Source organism: Parasteatoda tepidariorum, chromosome 8 (assembly GCF_043381705.1).
Source record: "Parasteatoda tepidariorum isolate YZ-2023 chromosome 8, CAS_Ptep_4.0, whole genome shotgun sequence".
In the NCBI taxonomy this organism is placed as follows: domain Eukaryota; kingdom Metazoa; phylum Arthropoda; class Arachnida; order Araneae; family Theridiidae; genus Parasteatoda; species Parasteatoda tepidariorum.
This window is the reverse complement of record NC_092211.1, coordinates 35,872,958-35,890,357: the sequence shown is the minus strand read 5'-3', so window position 1 is coordinate 35,890,357 and position 17,400 is coordinate 35,872,958. Positions and strand designations below refer to the sequence as shown.

Genomic DNA, 17,400 nt, shown 5'->3' with positions numbered 1-17,400 from the left:
TGGACAGACCACAGGGTATATATATATATATATACATATATAAATTCATAAGAATGAGTTTTGAACTTATATATATATATAAGTTCATGAATAATTCGCTCACAAAAACAATTATAAAAAACTTGGAAAACTTTTAATTTTTTCTATTAAAAACACAATAATTTTTTTCTTTTATTTCACGTTTATAAAAACACTTTTAATTAATCATCATAAATTGAAGTTTGAAAAACATTTTATGTGATTTTAAAGTTTAATTCATTGCTAATAATAAAGTTTTAAAATTATTGAACAGACAACACATGAACAAGATAAATTATTGCCTAAGTCTTAATTTATAACTTTAATTGTGTTTACAGTCTTAAGATTTGGAGCATTAAGCTAGTTTAAGTAGTCGATGGCTCTTGTTCAAGTTTTATTTTAACTTTGCAAATTTATTTGAAAATTAAACTACTCATATAAAATTAAACTAGCCTAAATGCTTGCTCTACCGTAATATTAACGGAATACAAACCTAGATGTTTGCTATATTGTCAACGGAATGCCAAATTGCCGATATCGTCAACTAAATGTCAAATAAAATGTTTGCCTGTGGAAAACCAATCTAAATGTTTGCAGCATTGTCAACGGAATCCGGTCTGAAGATCACATGTTTACCTCAATATTAACCTATGTTCGCGTCTATCCCGTTTTACTGAATAAACGCAATATTTCAATATACGGGTGAAACTCCATCGCCTGGTTAACTGTGGAAAATATTGTTTTTCTATGAAACCGTATGAAGTTGTATATAAAATATAACAAACCCAAATGCTCCTCCGTAATGTCATAGAAATAAAAAAACCTAAATGTCAGCCGTATTGTCAACGAAAGTCTAACTTAGAGGCCAGCTAAATTGTCAATGGAAAACCAATTTAAATATTCGCAGTATTATCAATTTTTTCACTAATGTTACCAAATGTTTGTTTCCATTCCGCTTTACTATGCTTAGAATATTACATTATATATTAATTTGTGCTAAAAGTTCAAGCGTTAGGTTAACCGTGGAAGATTTAATGATTTTTCTCTCTACATAACACGTAAGGAATGATTTCATTCAAATAATTTTCTGCAATGGCGAGTTTGATCAACATTGACCCGCTACTTGTTTTCTGCAATGTTGACAAGTTTGATCACCATTAATCCGTTTCTTATTTTCTGCGATGGCGAGTTTGATCAACATTGATCAGCTACTTTTTTTCTGCAATGGCGAGTTTGATCAACATTGATCCGCTACTTGTTTTCTGCAATGTTGACAAGTTTGATCACCATTAATCCGTTTCTTATTTTCTGCGATGGCGAGTTTGATCAACATTCATCAGCTACTTGTTTTCTGCAATGGCGAGTTTGATCAATATTGATCCGCTATTTAGTTTCTGCGATGGCAAGTTTGATCAACATTGATCTGCTACTTGTTTTCTGCAATGTTGACAAGTTTGGCCACCATTAATCCGCTTCTTAATTTCTGCGATGGCGAGTTTGATCAACATTCATCAGCTACTTGTTTTCTGCAATGACGTGTTTGATCAACATTAATCCGCAACATTTTTTTTTCAGTCATCATCTCAGGACCTTAAAAAAATATAAATTTAATTAGAAAAGTTTTTTACTTCAAACCAACTTATAAAATTGGATTGTTAATCGGCAACAGTAAAATTATTTTATTATAAAGCTCTAAAATTAATATCCTGTTATTGTTATTTTCGTCTAAATTTAAAAATATATGTCACTTTTTAATGATTAAAATGCAAAAGCAAAATCGAAACAAATTAAAAAATTCAATAAATTAGGAAAGTAAAATTATTTATCATAGTTGACTTCGTTATAAGAAAATTATCTGAATATTACATCAGAAAAAATTAAGGAATTAATTTATCCTTTAAAAAAATCTAATTATTAATTTTTTTTACCAACTTTGTCACGAACTCAAATTTCATTTAAAAATTAATTTCCAAAATAAAAATATGACAGCAACCAAACTTCTAACAACGAAAAAGTTTTAGTTAATGGTAAAATCTAATAAAGTATTCTTTAAATTAAAATCAATGTTCTCTGGGTTACGAAGCAGAAAGTAAAGTTTTAAAATCAAAGAGATTGAACTAACTTAAAAAGGTTTCACATTGCAGACATGAAAAATAAGATCTGAGAGTAAAATTGTTACTAATTATTACAGTAAAACATGAAACCGTTAAGTGTTTTATAGATTATTCATTTTCTTACTTCAAGAAAATGAGCTTTTCGTGTTGTTGAAACTTAGATCAATTAAAATAAATAGAGAGGGTTATTTAGATTATTTATATTTTTCAATGTGCAGTGATAAAAAAATTACTTTACTGTAAGAGTAAATCGCAAAAGTAACTATTGTGCTTATATAGCGCAAATTAATTGTTTTATTTTTTTTCTATTTTTATAACTATTGCACACATTGCATTAAATAATGTACTAAAATATTAAAAATAATTTATAGTTATAAATTTTTGGAGGGTGATCCCATTGTTATGGGACAAACTTTTAGTCTTTAATCAATTTCGATTTAGTCATTTTGTAGCTTTTCACTATCAATAATGATTCCTTATACTGCATATATGTGTTATTGTTCAGTGTTTTCAGCATAAATGGTATATGAACATTGCCTTTTGTAAGTGAGGAACAGCGATTTACTATTACTCCCATTGCCTTCCATTTCCCCCGACATTTTCATGAGATTACATTTTATATAGATGACATCAAATACATTAAAAGATCACGGATGCCAAAAAAATTGTAAAACACTGAAATTACGCGTTTCTGCTGCATTAAAACCTATTCACGGGGAAAAATTGCAAAATGTGCTGAATGAAGTCGTTCACAGATTAAAGGTTTGTTCTAACAAATGGATCACACATCGAATATTTGTCGCTAAAAAAATCATCGTATATTTTCTTCTTTTATCATTTATTGTAATATGATATATTATTATAAAAATATAAACATTTAAAATCCTTTATGCTAACCCTGTTTTATTATAAAGGTTGAACATTTGTCAACTTTCTACATTATGGTTCACAGCATTTTTATGGTGCGTAGATGAGCATCAAGTGCATTCAACAGAAAAATCCTTCGAAGAATATTTCGTTGGTATCGAGTACCCTGAGATTTAGGACCAAGGCACTACTTTATAAAGTGCTCAGATCTGTACTTACATGAGCCACGGAATCGTTGAAGATTTTCTCAAAAGATGAGCATTAAGTGCATTCAAAAGAAAAATCATTCGAAGTACATTTCGTTGGTATCGAGTGCCCTGAGATTTAGGACCAAGACACTACTTTATAAAGTGCTCAGATCTGTACTTACATGAGCCACGGAATCGTTGAAGATTACCTCAAAAGATGAGCATTAAGTGCATTCAACAGAAAAATCCTTCGTAGTACATTTCGTTGGTATCGAGTGCCCTGAGATTTAGGACCAAGACACTACTTTATAAAGTGCTCAGATCTGTACTTACATGAGCCACGGAATCGTTGAAGATTACCTCAAAAGATGAGCATTAAGTGCATTCAACAGAAAAATCCTTCGTAGTATATTTCGTTGGTATCGAGTGCCCTGAGATTTTGGACCAAGACACTACTTTATAAAGTGCTCAGATCTGTACTTACATGAGCCACGGAATCGTTGAAGATTACCTCAAAAAATGAGCATTAAGTGCATTCAAAAGAAAAATCCTTCGAACTATTTTCGTTGGTATCGAGATTAATGAATTGGGAGAAGAAGACCCAACCATAACCGCCCGACTTTATAAAGAACATGACATTAGCAGATATATCAAAATTCAAAGGATGAAATGGACTGTCCATCTAATGCTATCACCGGAAGAATGTACATTTAAGAGAATTTTTACGACTAAGCCATTTGGGAATCTACCAGGAGAAAGACCCAAATTCAGATTGCAGGCAGATCTGATTCTGCAGATAATAATTTTCTCATACTGAACTGTAAGAACTGGAGACAGTTGCTAAGAAAAGGTTAAAATCGAGAAGGCCAGAGCCTACCCTGGCTCTCGTACCAAAGATGATGATAATATATCAGAATTCAATCATGCAACAATTTAGAACCATTCACGCAGATGAAACAGCCAAAAAATAATTTTATCGTTAATTATTATTTTACCAGAATCAATAATTTAAAGCAATTAAACAACTAAGTAAAGTTTAGAAAGTGGTAGAATTGTTTAAAGATAGAGCCATTTACATCATGGGTGTCTTTGCACTGTAATAAATTCCTGTTCTCTTTTACAGACTTTCTCTTCATGTTTGACGGTTTAAAGCTGTTTTGTTGACAAAACGGACTGTTTATCCTCCTTAATCATAAACGGATTAAAACCGCTAGTTCAAATTCCAGTTTTTGCAAATCAGTTTTCTTTAACGCTGTCTCTTAATCAGTTTTCTTTGACTTTTAAAGTTTATGGCTACAAATTCATCATCATTCATTCTTTAAAGGATAAAATTTATTGTCTCGTCATTTTTAAATATGAACTTAAGAATTTTAGCAAAAAAGCAAATAATGTAACAGCAAAGTTCCTCCCTATTTCATTAAACACAGCTGTTTTTCACACATTTCCAATACTGTATACTTAATGAATAAATAAACAAATAATTTTTAGATATAAATCTGTTTCCTCTTTTCTCGAATTTAACCCAGGTTTATACTTAATTTAACACTGAAAATCCATTTAACTATCAGTGCGCATTGTTTCCTAAAAAAAGAAAACTACTCAAATGCGAAATAACTAGTTGAAGGGGCAAGTCACAGAGAAATATATTTTAAAACACATTGTATTATGTGCAAGACAAAAGCAGAGGGTTATAATTAAAAAAAATAGTAGATGTTTTCTACAAGCATTTTCGACAGTTACAATTAAATATTAATGAGTTCGAAATTGTGTTTCAGTTGACATAGGTCAATGATGCCCTCTAGTGTGACTTCTGATAATTTTTTTCCTCACCTGTATCAAGAATACTTCATGTGTGAATTTCCGGATACCGTCTATAATCCGACGGAAACATTAAAAAAAAATTGTTAGTTTGCTTTTTTTTAACTCTTATCACGCTATAAATTAACATGTTCAATTCAAATCATGAATTCAATTTAAATAATTATTTTTAATTCAAATCAATCTAATACAATTTAAATAATTCAAGTTAATTTAAAGAGTAATTCGATTCACGCAATTCGTTTAATTTAAATGATTAAATCAGGTCATATAGTTTATTAAATTTAAATAATTAATTATATTTGAATAATTAAATCAATTCTTTTGTTATACTTTTTACTAAACAATTCAATTCAAATTAACCATCCAATTTAAAACTACAGCAAACTTAATTGAATTCAGATCAATAATCCAATTTAAATAACTCAATTAAAATCAAATCAATAATTCAATTTATTTAATTCAATTAAAATTAAGCAATAATTTTATTTAGCTTCAATTAAAATCAAATCAATAATTCAAATTTATGAATTCAATTTAATTAATCCAATTAAAATCAATAATTTAGTTTAGTTCATTCAATTCAAATTACATAAATAATTCAATTTAAAAATACAGTTTAATTAAAATTATTCAGTTCTAATAATTTTTGAACTTGTGCTGTACTATAAATTAAATACCTGAAGTCAAATTTATTTATGTCGGGATCAATATAACGAAGTGCGCCAACACTTTCATTTCTTTGTGAGAAAAAGATATATACGATGATGACTCCATTAAACCACTTCATATTTATTCATACACACTCACATTAACATTCTTAATGTAAATTGGAATGTTTTAAGCTTCCTGTAGAGGTCTAGCTTCCAATTAATTTCCGCTGCTCTTTTTCAGAAGAGACGTCAATGACAAGTTTAGCCAATCAAGTTTTAATTTTCTCTTCCCGCCCATCAACTCAAAACGTCATTCTTTTCTGTAACCGCGAAATAGAATTCTTTCCAGGCGAAAGTTATTTGTTTTGCGCGAGTGATCTGATTGATAATGATGATGATGACAACTGAAAATATTATTTTGCCTGTGTTCGATGAAGCGGTGAGATATTTGGTAGAGACAATTATTTAATATTTTATTTAATGTTTTATTTAATTGAAACTTCATTTATTTCTAATATTTTGAATTATTAGAGAAATTTCTGCAAAAACATAATAAGTAACGTATAGTGAATTAGAAACATACGGTAGAGAAATATAAAACTGTTTCAAAAAAATTAATTTAAAGTTACATTACATAAAACTCTTTGTAGAAATAACTATGCTTAAAAATTTGAACGGGAAACTTTGAGTGTTTTCCATGCATTACTTAACGCATTCAAACATGAAAACGTTATCGTTTCTTAACATTACTTAATAAGTTTAAATATGAAAATATGAGTGTATTGAAAATATTACCTAGTATGTTCAGAGGGGAAAATTTGAATGTTTTCAAAATATTAATATGTTTACCCATGAAAATTTGAATGCTTTTTTAAACTTTACCATTCACATTTGAACATTTAAATTTGAATGTTTTAAAAAAATTACTTAACACATTTAAACTTGAAATTTTTTAAAATCCCTAAAAATAATACTTAATACTTTCAGACATGAAAATTTGAGTGTTTTGAATATATTACCTTATGTGTTCAGACAAGAAAATTTGAGTGTTTTCAAAATATTAACAAGTGTAGACATGAAAATTTGACTGTTTTTGAATCATAATCTTTTTTATTTGAACATTTAAATTTCAATGTTTTCAAAAAACTAATTAATAAATTTAAATATGAAAACTATAATTGATTCCTAACATTAATTAATCATTAAAACATGAAATGTTTTTAAAACATCAACAGGCTTAACCATGAAAATTCTAAATTTTTTTTTAAAAATTATCTTTTACATTTGAATATTTAAATTTTAATGTTTTCAAAAAATTACTTAGCACATTTAAACAAAGAAACTTTAATGTTTTCTAATATTACTTAATTTGTTTAAACATTAAAATTTGAGTGATTTAAAAATATTACCTAATATGTTCAAACAGAAAACTTTGAGTGTTTTCAAAATATTAAAACGTTTAAATATGAGAGTTAGAATGTTTTTAAAATATCACAATTGATATGTGAATATTTAAATTTAAGGGTTTTCAAAATATTACTTAGCGTGTTCTTCCAATAAATTTTCAGAAATTTTTAATTATTTAAATTTAGTAATTTACACAATTTTTATGTGGAATTAGTAAACATTAGAAAAAAGAACTAAACAATCAAATTTATTCTCAAAAATTGCTGTTTAGTTATAGAAAATTTTAAAATTTTATTCTTTATTAAACATCAGTTTCATTCAGGTTTCTTAATCGTTTAAAAAATAGAACATATCAGTATAACTCATATCAAGTGAAATATATAGATTACCAGATATGAATTAAATTCAATATATTTAATTTAGTGTATTTAATTATATGTATATTTATTTTAATTATATTCAAAACTTGTGCTCAATTTATGAATTACTACATTGTTTTAAGTAAATGTGAATTGGTGGGTGGCGTAATTACATTCTTCACTAAAGATGTACTTTAAAAAACAATAAAAACTATAGTTTAGAAAAAAACAATAAAAAAAACTCATGTAACTGCTGCGTATCGTAAATTCACTGAATTTACCCTTTGAAGCAGGTGGTACACCGGTGTTCCTTTTACATACTTTTTCTGATGTTCTAAATACAAGCAAAAATGTATTTTAGTATTTTTTTTTAATTGTAGAAAAGCAGTTTAATAGTTACAAAAATCGGTGAATTCGGTTAATTGGTTAATTTATCGGTGACTTATATAAGTTCTAAACTCTAAAATCTAAAAAAAAGTAGTTTGAAATTTTTTTTTCATTCATTTTCAAAAATTTATCGATAATTCATTGTGTAAATTAAAGAAATTTCAATGATAAATAAATATTTCTCATAGATCTAAATAAATCCAAATAAGTGCAAATTATAAAAATTATTGTTTGGAAGTGAGCCGTGTTTCGTGTTTCTTACTTAGTTAAAAAGACACCGGTGTTTTATGCTGTATTTCATACCAATAAGTTATTAAAATGCTAAATATAATATTTTTCACTTATTTTAACATAAATTAATATGAAATAATTAAATATATGTTTAATAAAAATTTTGCATCAAAAAGATAATATGAATACAACAATGTTTTGAGACGTTTAAGGGGAGTCGGAAGGACTAATAAAGCTAAAACTAACCTTTTTCGATGTACCTTTTCTCAGCATTTGAACAAGATGTTGTTTCAATTTTATTTTTCACAGAACACTTACATATACATATTTACACTGTGATAACTATTAATACGTATCTTTGGCAGAATTTTTTTTAAACAAATAAGAATTGAGAATATTTACATAATATATTCACAGAATATTTACATATACATGTTCACACTGTGATAACTGTTAATACATATCTTTGACAGAATTTTTTTTAAAAAATTAGAACAGAGAACTTTGAATTTTTTAAAATGTTTCATAATTTTTTAGCAAATATCATTCATGACTTAAAAATTATTCCTTTTTAACTCTAAAACACTATCACAGCATACAACTGTATAATCTCAAATATCCCCAACAAGTTTCAAAACAATATCATAAGTTGTTTCTTAGAGAAGGTATATCGAATTAGTATTATTTATATATGTCCTACGGATTCCCCTTAAATTAGAACATATTTAGTATGTTCAAATAATTATTTAACATGTAATTCACATAAGCTTTTCATTCTTGACTCTTTTTTCGAATTGATTAAATCAGTTCCATTTTCAAAACGACTGCTGTGATCAATTATTATGAGTTACAATTCATGCAAAGATTTACCATGAACTGCTTTTTATTCCACTATGCTTATCATTAATACGCGTGCAGGCAACATAACTTATCTTATTTATATGAAGTATTTTTGCAGGTAAAAGNAAATGATTGCTGTAAAAATCTCGTTGCTTTTGAAAAATATTACAGCCTATTCTAATTTTTCATCTTGAAAAGTAATTAATATTTTAACAATAAAGTGCAGCAATGTCAATAAAAATTCTCTCAAACTTTTTCTAAAGTAAAATTAATAAATGAATAAGAAATTAATAAATTCTTGAAAGATGTATTGAATAAAGAAACAATTGAAAATAAAAAGAGCTTAAATAAATGAAAGTAATTATTTTTAAACTCTTTCCTTACTGATAAATGAGAATTTTTTTTTATGTATTATAAAACTGGAAAGTAATTCTGAGTATTTCATTTTTACTGTCGTTATAAAATAAAATCTTAAAAGAATATAATAATATACTTAAAAAATTTTTAACATTTTAGTGCTGTATTCGTATTTGACAGTATTCGTCTGATCATTTATTCATTTAATTTTTACAATAGTTAATTTTTCCTTCCCTGGAAAAAAACACACTGAAATTATATTACAAATTACAATAAATTGCACATTAATTTACATAATTTAATTATTCTCAAATTCTTCATCATAAAAAATATTCCTGTATTAATCCTGCTCTTTTTCACAATTTTTACCATATTTTAATTCTACCAATTTAAGTTACCGAATTTCAAAATTCGTGTATATCTCATGTACAATATCTACATCAACTACATCACAAACGTTAATTCATGAAAACTATTTTCACGAAATCAACCTCAACCACATCATAAATTCTAATATACAAAAACCATTTTCACGGAATCAACATCAACTACATCACAAATACTAATTCATGAAAACTTGAGAAAAGTTAAAACTTTCATTTACGAATTTTTTTCTGACATGCAAGCTTAAAAATATTTTATTTTAAAATTCACTAGTATTATTATCCATTTTGATCGGTGAAAAAGTCGTTTGCAAAACACAGTATGAAATTCTGAATCACCAGAAGATTTCATTGATTTTCATTGTATTATACTCTTTTGCAAACTTTTTAAGTCATCTTATGTATTTAATTTTCACTATGATGCATTTTTCTTGAAATGATATCGTTAAGAAATGGAAACAATTGCTAAACTTTACTAGTAATAATGGAAGAATTGAAACTACGAATAACGCAAATTTCCTATATCTTCAGCTTTCATATTTTTTAGGCAAACCATATCTTCACAGTAAAAATGTTTGTTTGTTGCTCAAATGGAATGATTAGTTCAATTCAGTCATGTTATTCAAAAGAAATTAAGAAATTGAAGGTCTTATGTGTAAGACCAATGTAACTGTATGTTAACAGCATATTATTAAAATTGAGAAAAGTGTATATTTGAAAAAAATATCTGCATATTTGCATAGAAAAAAAAATTCAGGAAATAGAATAATACCATTTCTTGTAAAAAAAAATTAAAAATTAAAACTAAACAATTTTGGTTTATAAAACAAAAAAATACGATATTTAAACCATTAATTTGATAGTTTTTCCGTTCATATGGTAAAAGTTTACCGTATATTCAGTCTTTCAAAATTATACTCAGGTAGGAAACATCGCACATTTAGTAAAAAATAAAAAACTGAAAAATAGATTTATGTCATGGTCTAAGGTATCATGATAAAATTACCAAAATTACCATTTTTATACAATTTTAAGAAGCAGACTTTTTACTTTATTTGAAGTAGTATTTTCGTTTTTTTCTTTTCTTTTTTTTTAATTTACACAAATGTTGTTACTTCCAATTATAATTAATAAAAGACGATCGATCAAATGTGTGATTTAAAATAAATATTTCTTAGTTTCATATATATTTTTAATTTCGTTTACTGCAGCTATGATTCTGATTCATTCATTGATTTCATTTACTTTATTTACTTTCATTGATTATATTTATTTTATTGATTTCATTTATTACACACCGTATTATTTATATTACATATTATACAGCAAATTGGAACAAAACTAATACAATAAAATCAAATAAAAAAGACTGGGATCAAGCACATAAATCAGAGGCCAAATATTTTCTTATTCCGTTTTTCTTTTAATTTGATCCGAAGTCTGCTGCCTTAATTTTTAAAACCCTTGAATAAAGTGAAATTAAATAAATATACTTAAAAGATCAAAAAATTTTGAAAACCTGTCGAATCAAGCCCTTAAAAACTTGCTTGATTGTCTAAATAATTCAAGGATTTCAGTGGACGTAAAATGATTTGTTTAAAAAAAGCGATTATTCTTAATTAGCTTTGAAAATTTTAACTGATGCTATAAGCAATAGCTAAGCAAAATTTTGCATTAAAAGAATTTACTATAGCAAGATATATAATTTGTTTCCTTAAAGTTTATAACCCATAAAATCTTATTACCGTTATAAAAACAAATTTATTTTCTGTAATCCCCATTTTTATTCAAAAATACAAGGAAAGTGATACGGAAATACAAGAAATCTTAATCGCTTCAAATAATTAGGAAGAAATTAACACAGGTAGCAAATATATTTTGAGAAACACAAGAGAAAAACTTAATTAATTACAAATACATTATTGTCTATTTACTTTGGTACAAATAATTAGGAAGAAAATTAACACAGGTAACAAATATATTTCGAGAAACAAAAGAGAAAAACTTAATTAATTACAAATACATTATTGTCTATTTACTTTGGTACAAATAATTAGGAAGAAGATTAACACAGGTAACAAATATATTTTGAGAAACAAAAGAGAAAAACTTAATTAATTACAAATGTCTTATTGTCTATTTACTTTGGTTCTCGAACCTATTTCTCACAGGCCCTGAAAACGTTCAGAAACATGTTTTTAACATTATTACAGCATTGTTACAAATATTGCACGCCAGTAATTGAATTTATTATTTTTGCACATAAAAACATCGACTTGAAAAGGTCCTCTAGTTATTCGACGATTTCGATGGCACTGGCATATTTTGGATGTCAAGGTTAGGCTATCCGGAGAAAACAGTCTGATAAAAAATACCGTAATGTATGGTTAGGACAATTTTGGTAAAAAAAAAATTTAAAAAAAACATAACTCTAATTAATAAAAGCAAAATATATGATATTAAAACGATTCATTTCATCCCTGGAAATCGAACCCGGATCACCTCAATATTAGTCACCACTTTAATAACATAAAAAGGAATATGAATACAGTAAAAAATATTAGGGCACGTTTTAACTAGGAGGGTCTGCCCCCTACTCGCTAACGTTTGCCAACCTCCGGAACTGTTCCTTTCAGATTGCTTTGCAATCAGGGATTAATATTATCCGAACTTGCTTAGCCCGCTCATTAGATACGTTTCTTCCGACTAGCTTTGTATTCTTTTTTAAAGTTTAAAATAACTAGTCCATAAAACTTTTCTCTGTACGAAGTCATAAAAAGATATTTCGTTTCTCGGTAAAAAAAAATTCTAAATGCATTCATTTCTATATTAATTTGAAATTGCAAAAAGTTAACAGATTTTTCTTAAGTACACAATTCTAAATTTCAGTTCTCAAAAGTACAATAGTTATAGGTACTTTATTTCCTCTCAAAGTTGTAAAATGTAAAAGAACAAATAAAAGAGTAATAAAAATTAGTATTGCCTTAAAAAGGTTAAAATTAAAGCAATATTTGGTACATATAGTAAAATTTTACGATGAATTCAATGTTAAGTCCTCAAGTCCTTGTTGTAATCGAGTTAAAATTGTATAATGTAAAAAATGTAACTTAAAAAAGGGTCATAGTATTAAAGTGAAAATTAGGATAGTTTTGTACAGTATGATTTTTGTACAATGCCTGAAAAATAGCATTCGCATTGCATACGTGAGTGCGAAAAAATTGCACCAAACGCATTTTTAAAAGTGAGTCGCAGCTCTTCATTGCTACCAAGTCATGTAAAATGTAAGACAATGAAATTCGAAGAACTTTTCTGCTTTCCCTTATGCTTATGCCAACACGCATCGAATAAACAAAGCAGAGTTAATTTATATATAAATCATGCGTATAAAAAATAGTATATGCATGAAAAAATAAAGTCTTATGAATTAGTATACTATTACTAAATATTTCACCCAACTTGTTAGAACATTCCAACCGGACAAATTGCATTCAAAACAATTGAAAAATAATCAACTGAATAAAAAAATTTACTTTCCCATAAATCTGAAAAAGGAAAATATATTTAGAAAAATTAGCTATTCAGACTTATAACATCATATTGTTAATGATGAAATTTCAATTATGAAACCTTTAAAAGTGGATACATGAACAAAAAATTTCAGACAAATCTCAATCAATTGTAGTTACGCTACTATCAAATAAGAAGTCGGTTTTGTTTAATTAATTTCGTAATTCAAACCGAAGCTATGATAGACTTTTGAATAAAAAGAAATTAAATTTTCCCCATTATGTACTGTCTTAAGTTTATCACCCAAGAAAAAAATTTCATAAGTCTTTAAAATTTACCTTCAAATAATATATTGCTCAATAATTTGTCTGAAATGAACAATTGTTGTCTGAAGTAACATTAATAACAAGTTGTAACCAAAACATCGTAAAATAACTCGATTAAAGTTTGCTTAACTTATTTCATTTATTTCAAGCAGGGTTATTAAAAAATATTAATGCTTAGCATCTATAAAAAGTATTAACGCTTAACATATACTTTCTGAGCAATAAATTAAGTAACATTTCCTTTTTAGTAGCTTAATGATTAATGTATATTTTCATATTCAGTAAAAGCTTTCACGGCTCTGCGCATGCTCCAGGTCTCCTTTCGTTTCGTCAAAATAAAGGGAAGGGGCATGACACACAGGGGGGGAAATATCTGATGCCATTACTGTACTATATAATAATGGCATTTCTGGTTTAAAAAAATGTAATTTTATTTATAAAACCAAAATATACGGTATTTAAACCATTCATTTGATAACATTACCGTTCATATGGTAACGGTTAAACGGAAATTCTGATTTACAAAATTAGAGTTCTTATTACCATTATACATTTAGTAAAAAATAACAAAACTGAGAAGTAAATTTAACTTAATAAATTAATTTTATGCCATGCTCTAAAGCATCAGGAAAATATTATAAAATTTTACGACATTTTCTAATTATATTACAGATTATAAGACTCATTTATTTTTTATTTTACCGAAGTAATTATAAAGCGCTTCGGTGACAATTATCACCCTTTTTAGTGCTCTTAAACATGGTAAATTTTACCATATTCTGGTAGTTTTGACCATATTTTTTTCTTATCTCAGTGTGACATTTTTATAGAAAATTTTATTTTCATAAAGATTCTATTTTTTATTTTAGATCAGCGATTCGGAAACAGATTTTTTTATGGTATTAGTGGAGTATAACTTGTACTTTGCAATGCGTCACATATTAGCATACTTAAAACTTCTAAAAGCATACCCATCTGGCTGTAGAATCATCTTAGAGTGGTAGTTCTTGCTTTGGAAAATGTACAGCTCCATAAATTTAGATTTAATGCAACAATTTATGTAGTGTATGTATTTTAAAAAAATTTCCCCATTTTAAAATTTCATTGAAAACAAAATTTAAAAATCATAAATGATAAAATTTTATTAAAAACTATACGCGTTTCAGTGGTACATTAGTACAACCTATTAGAATTTCGATTTAAAAATTACGGGGAAATAAACGGCATTATTTCTTATGAATAGTTATTGCATGATTTAAAAATTTGCTTTTGTTTACATTCAAATATGAATAAAATATCTATTTTTATATTACGTTGTATTTGATACACTCAATGGAACAAAATTTATTTATACGATAAAATGCCGTAATGTTAAATGTACCTTCGATGGTGGACTACACCGATGGTAATTAAGTGGACTACACAGATCATCAAATTTTCTGCAACCTTAATATCGTGCCATAAGTTGAACCATATATCCGTGCTTAATAAACTTATTTATAAGTCACTATGGTTCAAATGAAATAGAAACACAATTAAGATTTAAAAAACAAATGATTCAATAGAACACTTTAATAACGCATTAAGCTTTCTCGACATTATGGATTATGTACACAGATCATCAAATTTTCTGCAACCTTAATATCGTGCCATAAGTTGAACCACGTATCCGTGCTTAATAAACTTATTTATAAGTCACTATGGTTCAATTGAAATAGAAACACAATTAAGATTTAAAAAACAAATGATTCAACAAAACACTTTAATAATGCATTAAGCTTTCTCGACATTATGGATTATGTGTAAAAATTATAGTTAAGCATTTAACCAATGTTTCCAAGAGTTTACTCCTAAGGAACTTATTTGGTACTTTGTGAAAGGATTCAAAGTACCAAAAAAAAATTCAACGTTAAACTGGTTATTTCAAGAGTGCACTATCAAGGAGTTTTGTTTGGCATTTTGGGAACAGTTCAAGGTACCAAAAACGAAGTACCGACTATTCCGAGAGTGTGTAAGCAGAGGTATTATTTAGCATCTTTTGAAAGAGTTATTTTAATTCAAAGTACCACAAATTATTCAACAATCAGTTCTGTTTTGAACTGAATTTTCCGACAGCGTACTACATCCAAATAGCCTTTGGCATTTTTTGAAAGTGTCCGATAAACGTTACGGAATATTTATGAAAACTGAATTAATATCTATAAGATTATTGTTATCTGTGGAACTAGTGCTTAAAACCAATTGTTGTCAGATTTTTCTCATTTCTTTTTTGGTTAATGGAGAATGCGATTTGGTAAAGGGCATCAAAAATCAACAAAAACTGGAGAAAAAAAGTTGAAAAAACAAAAGTTGAGGAAAACATTTACATAGAAATCGAAACAGGCAAGAGGCTTCTCTAATCACGTGTTGGACATTAATGATCTTCCATAGAATTCGAAAAATACCGGCAATCAGTAATTTTATTACTGAAAAAAGTTATAATCATTTGAATGGTATGAATTAACTAAAAAATTGCAACGAACTGTTTAATTTGATACTTCTTATTATGTGTCTTATTTTAAAAGCAACTAATGAAGATTTATTATTTTTAATCTCAACATTTTCTCTTATTTTCAGGGAGTTCTTGCAGAAGAAACGGAAAACAACAATCCAAAATGGACGGTGAGCGAGATGGAAAAATTCATGAGGGAGCAGAGCGAATCAAGCGTCAGTCTTGGACTCATCTCGCAACCGTCCCTGATAACCAGCGACAGGTCCAAACATGGCAAAAACAACATCCCAGATATTTCTCAAATCGGAGAGATGATGGAGATAGTAGCATCCGAGAGCAGTCCATCTTGGGCATCCAGCAGCACTGGAAACACTCCGTCCTTTGGCAGTGGGGGGAATACATTCGAATTCAACAGCAAGGTGGAAGACAGAAACACCCCTGTGATCACCACGACTAAGTGCACCCCACACTCCACCCCAGAAAATAGAGGGAATCGAATAAACTCGGAAGATTTGACACTGACTGCAACGACGGATCTTCTGGATGCTTTGGATCATGGACTAGAATTATCTCTTTCCAAGCCAAGGAAATCTAGAAAAGATTCATCGAGTAGTGACAAAGGTCCAAGTAATTCTGGATCACATGGTGGAACACCCATCAAAACCAGTAAATTGAGTAAATTGCTAAGAAGGACTCATAGTGCTGGTGGTCCAAAAGATGTTTCAAGCCAGTCGCACTATTCAAAAAACAAAACAGTAAGTTTGTTTTTTTATTATTATTTTTTCATTGCTATTATAACCTTAAAACAAATAGGAAATTTTTGTACCTATCAATTTAATGCATGACTGCTTTAATGTAGAATGCAGAAATATATGCAAACTTACCACCCTGAATAACTTTAGACTATGACTCAATCTTAACTCAGACGTTCTAAGACTAAATCTAAATCTCACGTTCTAAGATAGGGATGGTCAAACTTCTTTGGTCAAGGACAAAAAATCGAGAGAGAAAATATTTGGTGGGCTAAGTACTAAAAAGATATGCAAGTTTTAATTTAAATATTTAATGATATGAATAAAATTGTGATTTCATTTTTAAAAGCTCCATATAGTGAGGTTCCAAGTGAGATGTACTTATTTTAAGGAACGAGGCTAAATGTTTGTTGGTTAGTCTACTTCTGAAATGCTTCTTTCTAAGGTTCCTAGTTGAAAACACTTCTTTACATATATAAGATAAAGCAAACATAGCACTGATTTTCTGGGCAAGAAATATTAAATTTGGGAACTAGCTTTTGGTAAGGATTTGTAAAACTCAAACTTTGGCTTACTTAGAAACAGCTGCTTCAGATGGCTATTCTATAAAGAACTTCTGCTTTCAACATTTTACTAATTGAAGCTGTCTGTGCCAGCTATTTCCATCAATTTATGTTTTGTATACCAAAAATAAAGAAAGTA

The 17,400-nt window shown here is 27.8% G+C and overlaps 1 protein-coding gene across 3 annotated transcripts in view; it reads left to right on the top strand.

The window, feature by feature from the left end:
* The window catches only part of LOC107455989 (regulator of G-protein signaling 3), a 174,545-nt gene that overhangs the window by 49,026 nt on the left and 108,119 nt on the right, over positions 1-17,400 (top strand). Inside the window, exons 1-2 of one of the 3 annotated variants that reach the window (XM_016073743.3) lie at positions 5,971-6,097; positions 16,072-16,701. In XM_016073743.3, the coding sequence (XP_015929229.1) occupies positions 6,047-6,097; positions 16,072-16,701 (681 nt within the window). In that variant the 5' untranslated portion in view covers positions 5,971-6,046. Of the gene's footprint in view, positions 1-5,970; positions 6,110-16,071; positions 16,702-17,400 lie in introns of those variants that run through there. The other 2 variants (XM_016073742.3, XM_016073744.3) reach the window with 2 other exon arrangements.